Raw genomic sequence first — 18,867 nt, 5'->3', positions numbered from 1 at the left:
AACTTGTACTTTTGAACGATTCTTTCAATTTTTCACATGATGAAAATACAAGTTTTCTGGAATTTAATAGTAAATAAATTGTTCTGCATAGTGGACACAACTGCTATAATACACATCTGAAAACTTTAAGATCAGAAAGATCTGCTCTTCATTATGTCTAAGTTTTACCGATGCACAAAACCAGCCTGTGCACGTGCGCAGCAAACCCCCGGGTCCCCAGACAACGGTATTGCCCCCCGGCTATAAAAATGACAAACTGCACCCACAGTTGCAGTACACCCAAACTCTGCAACAGATTAGATTTGAAATTGAGCAATGCACCAAGGCAGCTATTAGTCTTTCAACTCAAGTGTCAACTTCAAACAAATTAACGACCGAGCAGTCTCAACCTAATGGTGTCTTGACAATTACAAACTGCATTTCCAAATCCAAATTCCAGCGCAATATTCCCAAGTAAGTTTTCTGAACTCTAGTGATTTACTTGAGTACAAAAATACTGCCACATGTGGTTCTGAAATATTCTGCAAGCTATCACATTCACTTCACCATCCGATTCTTTAATGAAAGACACACACTGGAGATGAAAGAAAAGGAGATCAGAGCAGGAATTGGATGTACAAGAGCTGAAAGTTACATCACACACGCAACCCTTGTCAAACTCCTCCAACTACACCCGTCTACACGTAATCTATAGCTAAGATGAAACTGAATATTCTCCCAGAGCCAGCATGATGTGAACCGTATCTCAGCTTGAATCTACAAAGGAATTGGCCAAGAGTTGAGATTTTTGCACACTATCATCCATTTTCAGCACGCTCTTGGAATTAGAGGAGACAAGTCAGCAGACACTAACAACTAATTGTATGGCCCTTCCCTTTCCCTTAGACGTTTATTTTTTTCACTTCAAAGATTTACAGATTGATTGTAAAGCCTTGCTGTAAATCAAAAGAAAGCCACTACTCATTACCTAGTTAGAATTTCCTGGGCTCTTACTGTGAAGCTGTTTCTCTGCCGTTTGATCTCAGGCCACCGGCAATGTCTACAAGCGCAAGCACTCCCTGCCACGGCAGCCAAGACGCGGGCTTTCCCACACCCCTTGATGAATTTCCACCCGCTTCCCATTCTAAAGAGAACCACCGAGATAAATGATTCATGGATTCAAAATACCTGATCAGGTTGAAAAAAAAAAAAAAAAAAGAAAAATATACGTAAAGCCAGCAAGGAGTGACTCAGAGTTAAAGAAAATGGAGTGCACGGTCTACTGGTGTAGACCAACATGCCCAGCTGTGATTGTCCACGCTCCAGCCGAAAAATAAAGGAAGTAATGCTTCCCCCCCCCACCCAGAAAACAAAGATTTAAAACTACTGTTGCCACTGTAAAAGTTCTCTCCCAGCAAGGGAAAATACATAAAAAGACATATGGTTCCTGCTTATCCGTATCAGCTTCTAAATTTCTTCCTGATGTATTAAAGATGGCACGGAAAGTTTCACTCTCCGGTGGTTTGTTGTCTCTGAAATACGAGGAAAGATCGAGCCTCTCCTCTCCAGTGGTGCTGGAGGGCACTGCTCCACCAATCTGCTTCTCCAGTCCTTCAGCGGGCAACAGCACTCAGTCCTGCGCCCGCCTTCTATCTACATGAAAGCAAATACTTTAAGTCAAGTTTGCATCGCTGCCAGCTGTGATGAACCTCCTACAGGAGGCTACAAGCTCCAGGTAAGAACTAGCCATCTCACCTGAGCTCTGTAACATGGTACACAGCCTCAGGGCAGTGCATTTCCCCATAACATTGTGGAATAAACTTTTAGATCTCTGTCATGTATTTTGGAATAACCTTTTGAACTGCCGAAAGGCCTCACAAAAATCTTTTAAAATTACTTCTTCATACAACTATGCATGCTAAGCATAACGGAACCAAAGCCAAGCATACCTTTCCTCAAAGAAAAAACTGTCAAATTTCACTGAAGTTCTACACAACAGCTAAAAGATCTCACTTGTGTCTGCCCACACAAACGGCTCCGCAGCCTTTAGCATGAGCCCAACAAAAAAACCATCCATGCTTTACTTGCAAGGTCCTCTCTTCATTTCTCAAAAGCAGAAGGTCTTAACATTGCCTGAGACTATTTTGAGTTTCATCAATATTTTACATTTAGAAAAGTACCAAACAACCTAATAAATACAAATCACCAACTGGAAAAAAAAAAAAAAAAAAAAGTCCAGAGGGTGACCCTTCCTGCCCTGGGGTTGGTACATTTAGGACCACTTTGTCCTTATGGCTCAGCGCAGCATTATGGTGAGTGAACGGTGCTTCTGGCCACCTCAGACTTGAACTTCAGAGACAGGTAACACAACATCCCTCCTTGCATCTCATGACTACTTGCACTTTGCAAAAGCCTTTGAACACACCATGCAAGTTCTGTCCATTTCATCAGAGTTTTATCACAGTAAATGACCAACCTGCGCTCAGCACCGGAGATGCACGAGAAAACAGGGGGGGTGGGGGCAGGAATCTGCTGGGTTTGGATCTGCTACTTTAAGTAACAGGCAAATATTATTTTAATTTCTGCTAGGAATAATGCACATGCTTTGATTGATAAGACTTAAACAAATACGTGTCAGAATTAAGGATGTGAAAACGCACACGTTGCACCTCTTCAAAAGGAAGCAGATTCCCCCGAAGGCAAGTGTCGGCTCCTGGGACCTTACCCCAGATGCTCCCCGCTGCCTTCCACAGACCGAGGGCTGGAGAGGAACATGCTCCTCTTGGTGACCAAACCATGCGTACTGAATATCAGATGGTAACCCGGGTTCCTAAGCAACCCCATGCTCACTCCACCAGCAGAGGAGAAGTTTTAATCATCACTTTATCACTGCGCCCAACGTGTGAGCAGCCCATCACGAGAGGCCTGGGCGCAGCACCGCGCTAAGCAGCATCAGGAGTTTCAGCCACTGATTTGTCACCAAGGCGTACAGAGTGTAACTAACAGACAGCACCGGTAGTTTTGAGTTGTTTATAAAGACAAGTTTTGAAAAAAAATTCCTGGCTTAAACATAAAATGCTGGCAAATACAAGAAAAAATTTATATTCGTGCCAGCAGGTATGGAAACATTCTTTTAGAGGTACTGAGGGTTAAACTTTCTTCTGACATTTATAATATTCAGTGCTGGAAAAAATCTCTGCAAAGAATAATTGCTCCCACAGGGACCAATCCTTGGGTCACAGTTTTTTGCACTTGACGGCAACAGAGCCTTGAATGAGATTTTCTATAAAACCTAGACTTAAGCTTGCAGCATAATCACAATGTTTGCCCTAGCTCTAGAAGCTGAACTAAAGCACCACTTCTACAGTGTAATTATTCCACATATGTTCCAAAAACCCATAGGGAAATTTTATTATTCAGAAGAATAAATAGGGTAAAAATAAATGGTTTTTAATTTTACCCAATTTTTACACTCCTTATGAATTTTCATTTTTCTTATGCAAGTTTAAGTCCATGGGAGAGAGGATTTGCCTTGAAGAAATAATTAAACTTTCATCTTCAGTTATGCTTCTTAGCAAATACACAGCCACCCACGTAGCACATAACACACAAGTGCTATTCAGTGACACAGAAAGCCAGCATTATCACCAACGCTTCATAATCTTTCTTCCAGTTTCAAATTGAATATTTGAAGTTTGAATTCCTGTTCAACACCACAGAGTAAGCAGAAGCGCAGTAAGGACCTGGGTTTGAAGGCCAGGGTCCCAATATAGAACTTAATTTGCCCTCGATACTTTTTTGACTACTTGAACTATTCTTAGAGAATAGTGCAGTAATTTGTCACACGGGATATGTAAACCTACTACCTTAAGGATAATAAAAGATTATAACACTTAATTTGTGATGACAATGTCTGAACCGGATTTAGTCTGCTGCAGAAGTCAGATTTTTCCCGGGAAGGGAAGCTGAGGAGACAGGACTCCGTCTGGTTCAGGACGATGCAGGCACACTTTGCGACTGAGTCTACCCATCACACCTTCTCCAGTTCCTGGCAGCATTTCAACGCTCCTTTCTTCATGCAGGGGCCAGACAAAGGACTGCACAGGGGCTCTGCAGGCAGGTCACAAAATCCGCACGTCCCCAAGCTCCTTGGAAGGAGGCTGTACCCTGTCCACAGTGTCCCACTGGTGCACTCCCTGCCCTCCAGCATCCACGCACCATCTCTGCCAGTGCTGCTCCCTTCCCCACTGCTCAGGCTGCTTTCCCGCACCTGGGCTGGCTGAAGAGAAGGGCAGAAAGACCAAACACCAACAGTGGAAGTCAGGGGTTAACGCAGACTGATGGGATGAAATCCAAGAACAGATTAATTTTCAACGCTTATCCTAAACTGCACTAGGGGCCCAGACAGCAGTCATTTAGCAATCCTCCCAAAGATGCCAAATCTGGCTCCAAGTGCCTAACGTACTCTCCTTGAAACACACAGTAAAGAAAAAAAATTAACCTGGAGAGTTGACCCAATTTAATGTATTACCCCCAGTGTCAAACCTTCCATTACAGAGGAAACCTAGAGATTAGACAGGCAAAAGACTACTAATAAATCCCATCTAGCATCCTAAACTTCACACAATCCTAATGTTTACAACTTATAGGTACACCTTGCACTCAAACAACTTCACACAATTTTTACAAATTATCTGCTAACCAGAGACATAAGAATGCCTGCCCACCGACCAAGAGGAGATGGCAGGCTCATTCTGAAATCAGAAAGCAGCAGAAATCCAGTCCAATACTTCTGAAAGAGATGACAATTTATAAGAGGACAGGACCAAGTGAGAAGTGATGGCAACTGTACCTTACGCTAATGGATTAACTTACGTGGTTTCTGAAGGCTGCCCATCTCACTGGTTCTTTTAAATATACAGGTTTCAGTAGATGAATCAGAAGACAGAGAGTCAGTTGTCAGCAAAGCTCTTCGTATCCCTCCCTTCCCAAGACTGCCTCAAGGCTCAATTTGATCTACTCAGGGAGAGCTGGTGAAAGCACAACCCAAGCCACACAGAAATAATGTTGGGTTTTGAGGGGTTCTCAACAGGGGCAAATTCCTTTTAGCACAAACATCACCTCTACTGACTAATACGATTTAGGTTCCTCCCCACTCCTAAGCTTCATTTAGAGTTCATTTTCCAACACTTCTGCCCCTGGCAACTCATCGCTATTTTGCCTTGTGATACAACTCGGCCATAGTTACACACGCTGTCCTCAGCTCTGCTCGGGCAGCAGAAATGCAGCACAGCTGGGCACTAGGACTTCAGCGCTAAGCCAACTCCAGTCCTCCAGCAGCTCTCACTACGGGCACCCACCTGCAGCTTTGCTCTTTGCTGCCTTCAGTGACTTCCTATTTTTTCAATTATTGTTTGCAATCTCACACCGTAAAAAGCACCAAGGGACCTAAGCCTGGCATCTCCCAACAACACTTAAAACCCCATGACCAATACCTAGGTCAAAAAAATTACACCACTTGAGAGCAACACAACATTCTGCAAATGAGACCAAGCCCATCTGCAAGGAGAACCAAACTAAGACGACTATCACATCCTGTAATTATAATCCTGGCCTTGTGCTTTTCAATACTGCTGATAACAGGTACTCTAAAAAAACTACCACCTGCCAAAATAGTACAGAGTTCTGCACAATTCTTTCCCTAGAGAGATGATGCAACATCAGAGAACCAAACAAAAAACAAACAAAGAAAACAAAGAACCATCAGGATAGATGTTAAGAAATACTGCTGAACCAGCTGGAAGGCGTCACTTGCACGCTATACAGTGATGAGGATGCTCTAAGAACCAATTTGGAAAGGAATTTATGCAGGGGGCACGCCAGCAGCAAGAACAGAATCTGCTCATTTTCTTTTCATCCGTGTAAAATGGTTTTGATTTTCAGAAGGTCAGTGTGTGACACCATGTTATTAACGGACAGTCTTGGTATTCCACCCATTTCCTTCAAACTGGGGTTCTAGTCTCTGAGCATGATCACATAGCAGTTCTGGTTATCAAAAGATGAAGGCCAAACATAAAATTCTGATCTCTCTGCTTCAACAGCAATTAGCAAAAATTATTGAACTAAAGCTCCCAATGCAGATAAAGCCGCACATATGGTACAATCTTTACTTTTGACTTGTCTGAACAAGCATGAACAAAATCCACAGCAAATAATAATCAGTTCAGCCTGCTGTCTTTTACGAGTTCCATTTCACATATCTTCAATTTTAGCTTGTCATTAGTAATGCTAATTAGTTCACTATCTCAATGCCATGCCAGATTCAGTAAAAACAGAGATCACTGCTAATTTGAGAAGAAAGTTTGGTCTTTCCTTAATATAATAAGAGTAGTAGTCACTGTACAAAGCACCCACAGAAATTAACATTGCTGGTAATTTTCAGTCACATTCAAAATTTAAATAAAAATTGTGACTACCTTTTGATTTCCAAGAAGATAATAAAAAGGTAATGAGGAATTACCACAGCGCTAACTAGGTTAACAACCCTGTAAGGACATACAATGACACAGCATTTAAAGTTGGGTTTTTTCTTGCTGTGTAAGCAAGCCCAGTTCTGTACACGCGCACGTTGCACACATCCTTCCCCAGCTCGCTCTCTGAAGGGAACCATTTTCCAAGGCCAGCTTAGTAATTGTTCTTTGCTATCTGTGGGCTGATAGAGGGTTTAATTTTAAAGATCTCACATGGTCCAATTCCACAATTTTTTTGTAGAACATAAAACCCAATTATGTGGAACTTCAATCACAAGTCACAAAAGAAAGAGACCCGTGCAATTAAACGGCACTCTTCGACGCAAAGAGCTAATTAAAGTGGCATCCAGGAGGTGAACCACGCTGTCCTCTACTGAAAGAGAGAACACACCAGCTTGCCACGGGACCTCCTGCAAAGGGAAAAATGCCGAGAGGTCACTGGGAATGTACTGGAACTGCTCTGCTCCCTCCCAGCAGTTAGTGGAGTCCACCACCAACCACCATGATCACACAGACCGGGCTAATTTGGTCTCAGAGGTTCCAGTGCCCCCTTGTTCCCCTCCCCAGGAGGTTTCGGTCCCCCACACTTATTTTCTCAGCTGGGGAGAGGGGGAGTGCAGGGCAACTGGAAACGGGTATGTGTTTGCCAGGGCTGGCGCGGCTGGAACCTCTCTAAGTGGGTTCACCACAGAGAAGCACTTCTCCTGAAGCAGCTGAGGTGCTGCGACGGAAGGTCTCCATGTTCAGGAGGTCATCCTCACACCCACTTCTGCTGGATCGGCTGTGTGTACGTACACATTTCTGCCTCCGTGTGTCACGGAGGAGGAACAATGCTCAAGGGCGTTCTAAACGAATTTTTAAATTCAGATTTATGTTACGACTATTTACAGCCTTAATTCAACTGGATTAGGAAATGAGCGGAGACAGCCTAATTTAAAACAAGAAAGGGCCAGCTGTACCTGAGGGAAGGCAGGCAGGAGGGGAAGGCTGCAGGAGGTGTCTCTCTCAATCCACGTGCTCTTCCCAGCAAAGAGATTGTATCTGACTTCGCTCTGGGCACTGGACACCTGAGACTCAGGGGCTCACTCAACCTCAGCAGTTAGCAGCTCCCCGACACATGCTGTCAGAGCCGCACTAAGCTGCCGACCTGGCCCTGGAGTACTGCAGGGCAGTTTGTACCACCGTTCTCAGGCAGTTCTGGGTGACACCATGCTGCCGTCTCCCACCAGGCGGTCCCCAGCACAGGCAGGAGACCTCTGGCTTACCCCTGTGCCATCCTGCGGAACAGGAGCTCCTGCGCTGCTCTACAGAGCGGGCACTTCACAAAAAACAGAAATTGCTGCTGGTCCATGTCTTCCTTCAACCCTTCTACTAGAACTAGATATAAAGGGAAATAAATAATACTGGGTACAGGATTGTCCTCATACCAAAACGCCGCCCAGAGAGCAGACACATACACCATCACACAGTCCTATCACACAGAAGCACAGGAAAAACAAGGGGATTTTTTCTTTCTAAGACATGGCGAAAGGCCAACTTCCTCCTCTCTTTCAGATATTCCTCATGTATTTTCAAATTTTAAACCCAACCCTTTGGTAGCAGTAACCAACACTTAAAAAACCACCACCTCTAATTGGGAGGCAGCTTTGGGAAACAGGGCAGTCAGGCCGTTTTCAGGCTACACAACACTACCAACTGTTCAAAAAAAAATTAAAGGAAAAGAAAATCACATTTCAGTAACTGAGCAGACTGACACGCTGCTTGAGATTAATGGAGTGCTGGTCTTGTGTTTGATAAAAATAAATCCTATACGCAAATACCAGCGAGGGTCATGCCACAATTCAACACCATTCCCATGTCATAAAGCAACCATGAAGAATTCACCCGTGTATTTTTGTCAGCTGCAATGGGCATTCTTGTTTACCATCCACACACATGTGAAGGACTTACAAAGGCTACGCTTCAGTTGAAATTCTAAACACAAAAACCGGATCATGAAAAAAATAGAAATATTTTTAAAGATTATTTACTGCAGAAGTCAGTGACTTTCTCAAGAACATTTAGAGAGCAAAATCTATCAGGAGATGGTAAGTGGCAAATCCTGATTAGCTAAAATAATCAGCATTTCACTAAAAGGAAATACCCAGAGGAAAATAAAATTATTCTGGCTATTTTCTCTTTTCTAGTGAAATAACATGTATGTTTTATTTTCAGTTTGTTCCACTGGAGCAGAAGAGAGAGAGATAAATGAAAGATGAGAGCCATAATCCAGGAGAGCACTCTCAGACTTCCACAGACAGTGAAATTTCACATTGACAGATATGACAGCAACTCATCTCCGAGCCTAAGCTCTGCTTTGGAATTAGGGACAGCACTAAAGAACGGGACAGGGATAAAGAACTCGTATCAGCCTCAGCTGGTAAGAGAGGCAAGGTGTAAAAATAGTCTGTAAGCACTGTAAACCAAGAAGGAAAAACCTCTGTAGCTGCCTTCTCACCATTTTATTCTTTAAATTGTTGCTGGTACAGCAGAGTGGAGTTTAAGTTTAGTACGAACTACTACAAAATCACCACAATTATTTGTATGGTTGTAGAGACCAAAAAGATCCACTGTGCTATATACAGAGGGGGCATCAGCCAGTCAGCTGGGTAACAAGCTCCTGACCTGGCTGGCCCAGGCTCTGAATAAACCCAGCTGCCCCGTCTCCAGTGCCAACTACCAGGAGCCCCTCCAGCACAGCGCACCCCACGGGATTGCCACCGCCCCGTCACTTGCGCCAGCCCTAGCACCGAGGCACCTGCAGTCCCCAGAAGGAGAAGCAGGCAGACCTTACAGAGGAGAGCAGAGCTGGCGAGGTGAAGAGGCTTCCCCCAGCGAGCCGGCAATAAAACCAAGGGTGGCCGAGCAGTGCCCAGGAGCTAAAGGACCCTGTGTCTCAGCAGCTCTGGCCAGACTCCTCTCACTTTGCTGCTTGTACTGCTGGAAACAGCATGCAAACTGCTGTTACCCAGCTCTGACCCCACACTGCCTGCCCCTGCCGCTAGCTGACTGCTCCTCTGCACTCCTGCGGGGACAGGACCCGAGCCTTTGGATGGGGGGTACTGGGATCACAGCTATTTGCATGGTAGCACCAGCGTGCTCCTCTGTTCAGCAGCCACAGGGAGTTTGGAGACAGTCAAACCACCCAGGGAGGTCTGGGACAAGGCAAGGACCGGTTCAGCCTGGCTTGGTGCTGCCCACTATCACCACAGCAATGATCATTTAATGAGCCCAGGACTGCGCACACACTCCTGGCACAGGGCCTTTGGCACTATTAAGAACAGGATTAAAAAAAAACCAAAATGGGCAGTGCATACAACAGCTACATGTCCAATACTCCTCTGTTGCTCGAGCACACACGTTCACCTCATTCCCCAACCAAATCAACAATTCCAAGTAGCCAGCCCCATCTTAAAAATGTTGTCTTCCATAAAAAAGGGAAGAGAAAATGCAGAGAAGATTCATTGCTACATACTACGCAGCTGAATAAGCAACCCTCTAGAAACTGAGAGACACTGATCTAGAGAGGTGTCTCCAGCGCTTTAGAGCATCCTGAAACAGATGACTGTAGGTCCTAATTGGCACTTGCAGTGTGTATGTATATATCTATAGATATACACATCATATTTCTCTCTGTATATACATGCTTAAAACAACTTAGGTGAAATCACAGACATATTTCACACATTTCTCGAGCTGAAGAGATTTCTTGTATCATTTTGCTGTATTTTAACAATATATTCACTACAGAGCAGTTTCATAATTAAAAGCCTTTAATTAAAGAAGATTAATTAAACATGAGATAAGCACAAATAGTAAACAAACTCTTCAGACAAAATCCAGAATCTGACCTACCAAAATGACTTTATATGCAATTACACATGCTGTGAATTACTGTTTGTAGATAATTGCCTTGGCTGTCTCCTTAAAGTCAACCAACCACATATTAAATAACATCAAACCAAAAAAAAAAAAGTCAGGGCTGATTGGACTTGCAGTTAAATGCTTTCATTTTTTATATATCTCAGCATTAACGCATTACTGATTCAAAATAATTTACCAGAGGACCTTAATCATAAAGCATACTTCCAGCACATTTCTGAAGCTAGCTCTAAACCCTCAAAATAAAAGAGATTATCTTATCTAGAGATTTCACTACAATTTACTTAATTTCCTTCAAATTAATTCTCAGAGAATAATCCCAATGCTAGAAATACAACTATCTTTGTACATTGTAGGCTCCTAGCTACATTTCCTAGGGTATTTTAACATGTTCTGGCTGTATGACGCAGTAGAAGTAAGATGACTCAATGCAGGAAGATGCTTAACCGAATGATCAGAGAAAAGGCAATGCTTAGGTCCTACATGTAGTAATGGAAAATTTTAATTGCTTTTGAGATCTCTGGCATTATCCTTCCTAGCAGACAGGGTCAGACCAGCTTTGTTCCCAAACCCACACATGCTATACTCCACAATGACAAAGAATGAATAAAGCAATACGAAGGGGGGCTTACTGGTGACATTTGAAGAGATATCTGTATTTGTTTCAGAAATTCAGTTTCACTGCCATCAGTGGAACTGCAAATGCACCCGGGGAAGAGGGCCACACAACTCAGAAAGCTTTCACAAAGGGAGTAGAAGCCTTAGAAACATCAGAAAATGAAAAACTTCACTGACTTTTAATTGATTTCTTAAATACAAGTGTGAATACTTTCGATAGACCTCTACAAGACTAAGAATTTTGGTTCTCTGCACCCTTAGATTTCAGACGTACCAAAGCTGCTGATTGCATGCTACCTAGCCTGTTGACAAAAAATATAAAAATAATTAACAAAATTAAAATATTCTACTATTTCAATGACAGCTGCCTGGGTTTGGATGTTACCTATTTTTATGTCTTTGAAAGTTCTCTTCTTAGAATACATTAGTGGGTTTATCTGCATACAGAGTAGAGATTTCCTAGATTGTTTTCTAACTTCATTTCTAAACACTTAAGCTACACATTTCTTTCCAGAAAGGTGTGGAAATGACAGGTTTACATTTTTAGGACCCTTTTCCCCTAAGCAATAAGGAACAAAAGCCAAAGCAGGGATGAATTCCACCAGCAACAGAAACTGACGTTGTAATTATAGTCTCCAAGGCAGCCACTACAGAGGTGGCCTGCCAAGACCTCTTTCATCAGTGAAATAACCTCAAACCTTTTCAAGAAGTGTAATCTCTCAAGACATATGGACGAACAGAAGGCAATTTTAGATAGGTTTAACAGACAGTTGCCTAATTTATTTATTTTTTTAATTGAAAGACACAAATAATCTCTTCAAAAGGTTGATGTGTATGGAAGAAGCTATCCAGAGAAGAAAGTAAGTCCTGGAGTGAAAATGCAACATACCTCATAAACTGACAGAAGAGCGGATAGATATGTATTTGTTGCATGACATTTAAACCAAACTGCCAGGATCCTGACATGCAAAAGCACTTGAGAACAAACTCTGCTCTATGGGAATTTTTGATTACTATTGACTTCCAGAGCCAAAACTTCCCTATCAGCATGTATAGCATGAGCAGTGAGTAAAATGAACACAAACACAAGGTTCATTAATAAAGTTAAGGGGGGAATGTATACAACATATTCTTTTTCCTGTTACCTGGTGGTATATGTAACCACAATTTGAAGTGCAGTCAAAATTATAGGCATGAGCCTATAGAGTCTGTAGAAATTTGAATTGCTTAAATGTAACATTAGTTTTTCCATACTGCTTATGTTCTAAAGGCATTATTTGATTTTTGAGCTACCCTGAAATCCTGATGACAAATACTGAGGTCACTTTATTTTCCCCTCACTGGGTGCCGAATTAACCTCCTTACTAACGATTGAAAAATTACTGTCAAGGAACCAGAGTAACCGAGATACGACGGCTATTTTCTATTTCTTCATTATGCAAATACTTTGAAAAATGAAAACACTCTATGCGAGCTAAAAATAAATGGAGTTGGTAATCAAAACTGTGCTTTGTAAGATAGGCTGCTGATGATCTAATGTAAATATTGATTTAAAAGAGGAGGCAATGTTTTCCTTGTATCTAGACACATCACTACTGTATCAGCTAAGGAGCAGCCAATCCTTCCTCTATGTGCCTGTACAGCATGTTTTCTTCAACATAACAGATGTATACTGTGTTCTTATTGACTTCTTAAAAGCTGCACTAACATCCATTACAGTTGTGAGACGGGCTCCTTGCACAGGCTAAGTACAGGTAATGCCCACTTGTAACTGAATGCAAAACATAGTTGAACACAGCCTTTTCTAAGGTTCTTAAACACTCCACCGTGCGGTCTTCTAAGCATGACAAGCATAAGGGCAGTGTTTATCCATAAACACCATTTTATCGGATGGCTGTAAGTTACTAAAACTCCAGGAAGAGAATTATGCCACACTAAACCGTCATCAAAAAATAATCAACCATCATCAAATACACGTTTGAAACTGATGAAGTACCACCTCAAAATAACGCTCACAACAGTCTTCAAACAGCAACGAGCTCTCAGTTGCAGCTGAGTCAATGCTAGTGCTTTGCCTCAGCTATTGCTTCTACCACCACTATGGAGAGACTTTCTCCTTTTTATTAGAATTATTGAAAGAACGCTTACCTCTCCATCTCGTACTCTTTCATACCTGCTTTTACTGCCTTCATTACCTGTAAGATACATATTAACATGGGACATTCGTAGCAGGAGGGAATCTCATATTTATAAATTTATGACTTATGACTGAGTATCTCCAGAGGAACTTATATTACAAAAATATCATCTGTACTTCATTTAAATTTACGTCAGTAGATGCATTTTAAAACTACGTTAGAAATCAAACTCATTTTAATCTTTATAAATGCCTTCAGTCTCCAGCAATAAAGCAAGTTTAATTGCCAAACTACTATATCCTAACGAAGTGCAGCTCATCAAAATACCAGTGCTTAATTCTGAAAGCTCTGGTGAACTTGGCAGCAAGTCGTTTTATTTTACTTTTACGAAACACTAGCAAAACAAAACTGTGAACTGGAATATACTACAAAGGGAGATTCTCTTTTATACTTTGCAATCTGAATCAACAGAAAATTACTAGAGTTAACACTGGTTTACAACCCTTAAGTCTGACTTTTGTTCCCAGATTTGCTGAGAATGTGCACCAGTTTTATACCTTTGCCTGTTTCTGTATTATAAAAGTTCTAGGCAGCAGCTCTACAGAAGAAATCCTCTCAGATGTGATAAGATTACTCAAGGATGATGAAAGACCAAGGAGAATTAATGGAAATTACTATCCCTAGACTTTGCAATTTTACAATATTCACTTTAAAATATTTTTACACTTCACAGTTCAGAGGTCCGATGAGCAGGTGCAAAGCCAATAGCTGAGTCAGTAACTTCACCAGCTGCTTTTACCTAAGCTCCCTCTGGTCATCGCTCAGAACTCAGGGTGTCTCTGCACCCCTGTATGGAGTACGGGATTGACACCCAAGTTAGTTTTGCCATCCATACCAGTAGAGCAATATGACTCCACTGGTACAGTGCTAAGTCCAACCTGAGCAGCCTTGCAGAGAGCCTGGATCTGTCTCTGCCAGGCTGCTATGTCAACAGAAGAGCAGCAGGAAGCCCTGCTCTGGGGGACATACCCATCTCTGAGGAGCAGCTTACGGAACCCTTGCACTGTCCTCCACTGTGCACGCAAACACTCCTTCCGTTTGCAAGGAGGTGGAGAGAGGAACTTGCAGGTGAAACTTTTCAGAGCTGCACATGCTGACATGGGCCAGAACAATAATCTTCTTGATGTCTTCTTTCTCCACCACTAGATGGGTATTTGTGCACACGGGACAGACAGACTGCGAGCAGGTCACCTTCTGCTGAGGCTCCAGCTCTCACCCAAACCCACAGTTGATTTCTCTCACATCACAAATGCACCAGCAAGTTCAAGGACAATGCAAGGTATATTACTGGGTTGTAATAGGAGGGATATTATCCTCTTATTTCTATCCAGCCTTTCCATTATTTTATTACTAAGCAATTCAGGGTTGCTGGGAACATTTTCTGAGTACCACCGCTACACTAAGAGCAAAAATTATTAACAGTAAAGGATCCATTACCTCTTTATGAGCTTCACTGGAGATTTTATTGGTGTAGCGCAGAACTTCCAACTCCATGTCTGTCTTAATCACACGACTTAAAGAAAAGTAGAACAGATATCAGGTTAGGTTGCAACTTCACAGCTTACGAATACAAAACAAAAAACCTCTAAAGTAATATGCATCACCTACGGTAAAATTAGATCAAGTACACCTCAAGAGAGAAGAGCTATTACAGTATTCATGACAGCAAAGTTTTGTTGGCATTGATTCACCATTAGTAAAACAACCTTACCGAAGGAAGTCACAGGCATTTCAAACATCACCTGCATTATTTTAATACTAATAAACAAGTGCTCCAACCAACACTGTTTCAACTCATTCTACAATATATTAGGAACAAAAGCAATGTATTTCTGCAGTTGTCATGGCTCAAACACTACTTCAAATGGAAAATTTCTACAAGCATACTTGATTTACTTTTTAAGCACAATTTGAAACTAATTTACATAATGCAGTTCCCAGAGCTCCAGCGTTTCTATTCAGCACAATCCCAGCTCCCACCCATTTACAATACCTCAAAAGGCAGGGGGAAGGGAGGTGTGAAAAAATGCCATTTCTATTTGGTATTAAAAAACCCCAAACATGAAATTCAGAAACCACAGGAGCAGTAATCACAGCCCCAGTGTCCCTTCTCCTTCACATGCTTCTGGAGGAAAAAAAAAACCCAAACCAAACAACACCCCCCCCGCAGCCCAAACCCCATCCTGTTCTTCATGCCTTAAGAGATACTAAATTTGTGTCTATTTATGAGCCTTGACACTCTTCTGAACTCATCTCAAAAATTTACCATTAAACTCTTCTCTACTTACACTGCTTCCTACCATGTATTTCAAATAAAAGCAGCTATTTAGTGTGATGTGACCAGGGCAGCAGAGATAGCTCTATACCTTCTATTAAATACCAACTACTTTTTTCCACTGCTACACATACTGCTGTCCTAATACTTCTCATGCCCGTCTCAAAGGCAGCTGTGAAGTACATACTTACTGTTTACAAAGAACAAAACTACATCTATTGAATCGCATGGAACTATTTAAATTGTATTTTCCAGCTCCACTCCAGAGTTTGCAGCAGTTACAGAGTACCATAACTGTTATATTTTGAAACTGCCACCAAGACAGCCCTTTTTCATTATGACATGCTCCTACTCACACGGCTGTAGAAAACTATTTACTGTATTTCTGCTCCTGCAGTTTGTTTTAATGAGCGCAGAAGCAGGTCTGCCAGCCACCAGTGCCTCTGACAGGCACTAAGAGCATTTCCCCTGGCCGGCGACGCACCGCTGTGAGGCACAGCCACCCCCCTCCCAACACAGCGGCTCTGGCAGAGGGAAGGGACCTTGGGAAAACGTTGCCGTCAATCAGCGTGCTCTTACAACCTGGAGCATAGCAGAGGGCAACGGACTGACATCCTTAGTCAACTGGAATATGACACAAAATAATCAGTAGGCACATTGAGAATGAGAAGCACAAGGCTTTAAAATGCACGCTGAGGTGAAAAAAATGACACTGGGATGGTATAATCTGCTCACCATGGGTGAGGAAACAAACTTCTGCTTCTGCCTTTCAGCCAAGACATAAAGAACAGTAGCTCAAATATAACCGTGCTAGAATGAGGTAGCAAAGGCTTATAGATTTATTTTTTTTTAATCCTGTTCTTCGGAAGACTGCATGTGCTACCAGGATAATTTAATACTTGTTTGATGTGCCTTTATATTACTTTCAATATACAGTACATACCTCTGATCTGCAAGTGCCTGAAAAATAGGTTGTTTCATAACTCAGTTGTCTAATCTCTTTATTGGTATCTGCTAGTAATACAAGTTAGTAACTGCTCAACGGCAAGCGCAAACGTATTAGAACCTATTTTACTTGACTAGGTCATAAGGCTTCAGGGTCAACGTATTTATTTTAGATCATAACTTCTTGGGTATCTGTTTGCATATATAAATTCATACTCAGCCTCAGACAGGCTTTTTATGCAACGCAATACCTTCATTTACACAAAGTCAAGCACTGAAGCGTCTTACAAAAATGTTTAGTCATTTTGAGACCAACAAAACCCACCACCCAGCTGTCAGCAGGGAAGAGAGGGAGGATGTACAGTGGCGCAGGGAATGCAATCAGCTTCACCCGCCACTGGATATGGAAAGGAGAGGTCCCTGGGCTCCCATGCTGCCTGCAGCGGTGCTGCTGATGGAGCTCCCACCAGCGCACCTGGGTAGCAGAAGGGCATGGATTTCACCACCTTCTCACTGTTTTGATGGCATAAAAAGCAACGCTGTCCCCAGCCAGGGTTAAAGCGCTGCCAGTCACGCACTGTGGTTGGCACTGCAGGGCAATCTCGCAGGTGACGAGTGCTCCAGTTCTCCTGAATTTTCCCCCCCCGCTTCCCAGATAAGGCTAGGAAGAAAGTCCCACCTTTGTTCAATGTTCTATTAAAAACAGCTCTTGGACCAGTTACACACTCTGCATACATTCATTAATATTTTAATGGCAACAAATCATTTCCAGCCTCCAGCTAATGCAATTGCAAAAATGTACAGATTCAGCACCTAACACAGTTCTCAGATTAACAGGCAAGCCACTCAGTGCAATCAACTTAAAATAGAAACACAAGTCTCCTACTGTCAGGATTGACCTATAATTTTAAACTCTTTTTTTTTTTTTTATTTTACCAGTGTAAAAACATATCTTCTTCCTCACTCTTCTCTTTTTCATATACTTTGTGCTTTTATTTGCACTTGCCATACGAGCAGGTGGTCTCTTCACGTATATCAGTCATCCAACAGAAGAGAGAAGCTTTTAATACAAACAAGTATCATTTCAGTCCTGAAATTAAGTTTGGGCATTTTAAGTGGCTGGATACCAAATTTCATGCACAACCTATTTTCCATTAATCAAGTGGTCAAAAGCACACAGAATTCAAGGCAATTATGAAGCTGAGGCTTGCATAACTTGACTACATTTTCCTAAACCAGTGCTTTCCTCGAAGAAATACGAATGTTTGCTTCTCTATATGCATTCACCATTCCTAATCATGCCCAACAGAAGTATTTTTTCTCAGTTATCAGTCCAGTGTTTATCAGCTGTCTTTTTTTGTTGCTTTTAGTACAGGCATGCAACCTTAATGGCTGCTTTCCATGACACGCATGGAAAACACGTGGGTACATCCGCTCCTCCTTCTCCTTCTGGAAACGTCTCCAGACACCCTAGTACATATAGATGCTGCCCACGTAGACAGACTTTGCAGTCCTCCTTGTCTTCACCCATTTTCACCTCTGCTGTTACCTCTCTACATGTTATTTATAGAAATTTCTCTTCTCCAGTTGATATATTTATGCTCTTCTGAAAGCTTTGGCCCAAGAACTCGCTAACTGAATTAGCATCAAGGCCAGTAAATATAGTAATGCACATATGCAAAGAAGCATTACAATACCATTCTGTAAGAGTTCCACGCACACCAAGCACGGAAGTTCATCTTCAAACAGTTGAAAAAGATGTTAAGAGTTTACAACGTAAGTAACACAAAAAGCATATGCCCAGCTTTAAGACGTTAACACACAGACCACTTTCCTCGAAGAAACAATTACAGCTTTCCATCAAAGTAATGCAAAACACAGAATATAGGAAATCTTCCACACATTAATATCAAATCCCTTTCTCATCGAGGTTACAGTAAAATACAGTATATGCAGGCACAAAATGGGCTGTACATTGCTAAATTATTATCTGCTAGCACCACCACGATTATGGCAAACAGACATTCATACTGAAGTAACAAAAGGCCACTTTGCTAAGTGCTAGTGTAGAAAAATTTCCTTCCGCTTACTAGGGAGGTAATTTGGACAAGTTTGGAGTTTGTCTTCTGTTAGATGACATTTTCTTTTCAAAACAGTGAAATCGACACTTAGCATAAACATTCAGTATCGAATTTGAAATGAGTGCCCTGAAATTTATAATGAAAGTGTTTAAATGTCTTTGAAAACACATTCACTCAATTTAAAAAAAAAAAAATAAATAAGTGAAGACACCCATCTGCAAACTGCTGCAATCCAGTCTAAGGTCAAATTCTTTTATGTTTTATCCTTAAGTTTCACAGCAAGTCAGAAGATCTTGAGATCCTGAAAAAAGATGAGTAAG

General features: G+C 41.9%; 1 protein-coding gene across 3 annotated transcripts in view; it reads right to left on the bottom strand.

The window, feature by feature from the left end:
* Positions 1–18,867, bottom strand: part of PEPD (peptidase D) — a 133,854-nt gene that overhangs the window by 79,422 nt on the left and 35,565 nt on the right. For all 3 annotated transcript variants that reach the window (XM_074582945.1, XM_074582946.1, XM_074582947.1), the window contains 2 exons: positions 14,684–14,759; positions 13,197–13,243 (listed from right to left, as the gene is read on the bottom strand). In XM_074582945.1, coding sequence (XP_074439046.1) covers positions 13,197–13,243; positions 14,684–14,759 — 123 coding nt within the window. The remainder of the gene's footprint in view (positions 1–13,196; positions 13,244–14,683; positions 14,760–18,867) is intronic.

This window comes from Larus michahellis, chromosome 4 (genome assembly GCF_964199755.1).
Source record: "Larus michahellis chromosome 4, bLarMic1.1, whole genome shotgun sequence".
In the NCBI taxonomy this organism is placed as follows: Eukaryota; Metazoa; Chordata; class Aves; order Charadriiformes; family Laridae; genus Larus; species Larus michahellis.
The sequence above is the reverse complement of the archived record's forward strand: the minus strand, read 5'-3'. Positions and strand labels throughout refer to the sequence as shown.